General features: G+C 35.5%; 1 protein-coding gene across 1 annotated transcript; it reads left to right on the forward strand.

The window, feature by feature from the left end:
* The first annotated feature begins 419 nt into the window (after positions 1-419).
* Positions 420-1,395, forward strand: LOC130449819 (craniofacial development protein 2-like). The gene is made up of 2 exons (XM_056787854.1): positions 420-918; positions 1,028-1,395. The coding sequence occupies exons 1-2, from the start codon at positions 420-422 to the stop codon at positions 1,393-1,395; spliced, it is 867 nt and encodes a 288-aa protein (XP_056643832.1).
* Positions 1,396-2,182: the final 787 nt, after the last annotated feature.

Below are 2,182 nucleotides of genomic sequence, written 5' to 3' on the forward strand. Positions count from 1 at the left end.
ACGTACTCCACTAGATTTCATTTTGTGTGTTTATTTAACATCTGAAATATCCTAAATTATATTAGAGACTTGAGAGATGGAATTCATGCCAAAGTAATTGATAATACCTTCTAACAATGCACTCACATATTTATCATTAAAATAACTATGCGTGAGCTATTTTCACAAATATTTGAATTCTTTAGACTTTGAACTCTGCCTGTGATATCGCTGGGTGGACTGAGTAGCTCAGTGGTTTCATAGCCGCTCCCAAGCCCAGCTAAAAGAGGAGGGCTCCAAGTGAGGCTAGCGACCTGCTTGGGTAAAAAAAGTGCTCAGAGATCCAACGGTTTAGCCTCGGATGTGACTGGATTAAATAATAACAACCTGGCGAGAAAAAGGATTAAGCGCAAAAGGAAAACGACTTTACTTAGAATTGGATGCGAATTGGATGCTGGAATGTAACATCATTTAATAATAAAGACCAAGAAATTTTACTCGAAATAAAAAGACACAAATTAGATATATGCGCCCTTTCGGAGACTAAAAAGAAGGGCAAAGGCAACAGCAAATATGGAAACTACATTCTAATATACAACGGCAAGAATAAAAATGAAAGAGCAACATCAGGAGTTGGCTTACTGCTACACGAAAGCTACGAGAACCAAATCAGAAATATAATATACGTTAACGACAGAATACTTCAGGCGACGATCAACCTACAAAAATCAAGACCAACGCATATAAGTATCTACGCACCCGACAGCAGCAAAACACAGGCGGATATAGATATATTCTATCAGACATTACAAACAGTCTTAGACGGTATACCCAATCATGACGGAATAATAATCTTAGGGGATTTCAATGCAAGAATTGGCGATGAACTTATTCCTGGTATCAAAAATCGATTTAACGAAGAAACAATCAATGAGAGTGGTGAAAAAATGATACAACTATGCATACACAATCAACTAAGAATTAATAAACACATAAACACAACATAAATATACATTCGAAAATACACGAGGACATAAATCAACTATAGATTACGTTATTACAAATAAAAATATCCATCCGACAAGAATACAGGATACTAGATCTCTAACTTCTGCAAATGCAGGAACAAACCATCAGCTTGTAATGGCAAAAATGCGAACAACCATTCAACGTTCTTGTAACAAACCTATCGAAGAAGTAAGCAAATTGAATATAGAATCCCTATTAGACAAGTTGACAAAATACCTTCATCAACAAAGGCTCAGAGAGAAAATTGCTGCTAATAATATCCAAAAGACAGATGACATCGAAACAGCATGGACAAAACTAAGAACTAATATAATACAAGCAGCAGAAGGACTGTGGAAGAAGGACTATAAAAAAAAGACGAAGAATAAATACAAAACCGTGGTTTAGACAAGAAGTCAAGATCCTAGCCGAAGAGAGAAGAAAATCGTACTTGCAATACAGATCCAATACAACAACGTATAATGACTATAAAGCTGTAAGAAATAGAGTCAACGAAAATATTCGAAAAATTAAAAGAGATCAGTGGGAGAAGTTTTCGAATGATATGGAACATGATTTATATGGGGGACAGAAAAAATGTAGAATCTTCTGAGGGATAGGAGGAAACCAATAAACGAATACATACAAAATACAAAAATCACGGCAGACGAAAGACATTTTGAAAAACTTTATAGTTCAACACAAGCTAACGTATCAGCACAGGAATTACCCTACGAAGATGAGAACATCAATGGAATACAAAATAGGATTTTCTCCCTGCATAAAATACAACAAATGATAGCCAAGATAGAAGAGGCGACAAACTGTGTAATGAATTACAATCCTTCCATCTGAATGGAAAGAAAGTATTCTGATACCGATTTTAAAAAAGGGAGAAAAAACCGATCCCCAAAATTATCGAGGCATTAGCCTGATGAGTACGGTTCTGAAACTATTCACTAAAATCTTAGCAGAAGAAGTAATGTCTACCGGGATATGTGAAGAACAACAAGATTTCAGAAACAACAGATCTGCTATAGATGCTATATTTATAATGCGCCAAATAACTGAAACAGCCATAGAGTTTAATAAGGCAGCCTTTATGTGCTTCATTGATCTCACCCAAGCGTTTGATAGGATACGCTTAACTGAGGTTATAACTCTACTAAAAAAAAGGAACGTTCACTACAATATA

The sequence above is a fragment of the Diorhabda sublineata genome, chromosome 10 (assembly GCF_026230105.1).
Source record: "Diorhabda sublineata isolate icDioSubl1.1 chromosome 10, icDioSubl1.1, whole genome shotgun sequence".
In the NCBI taxonomy this organism is placed as follows: domain Eukaryota; kingdom Metazoa; phylum Arthropoda; class Insecta; order Coleoptera; family Chrysomelidae; genus Diorhabda; species Diorhabda sublineata.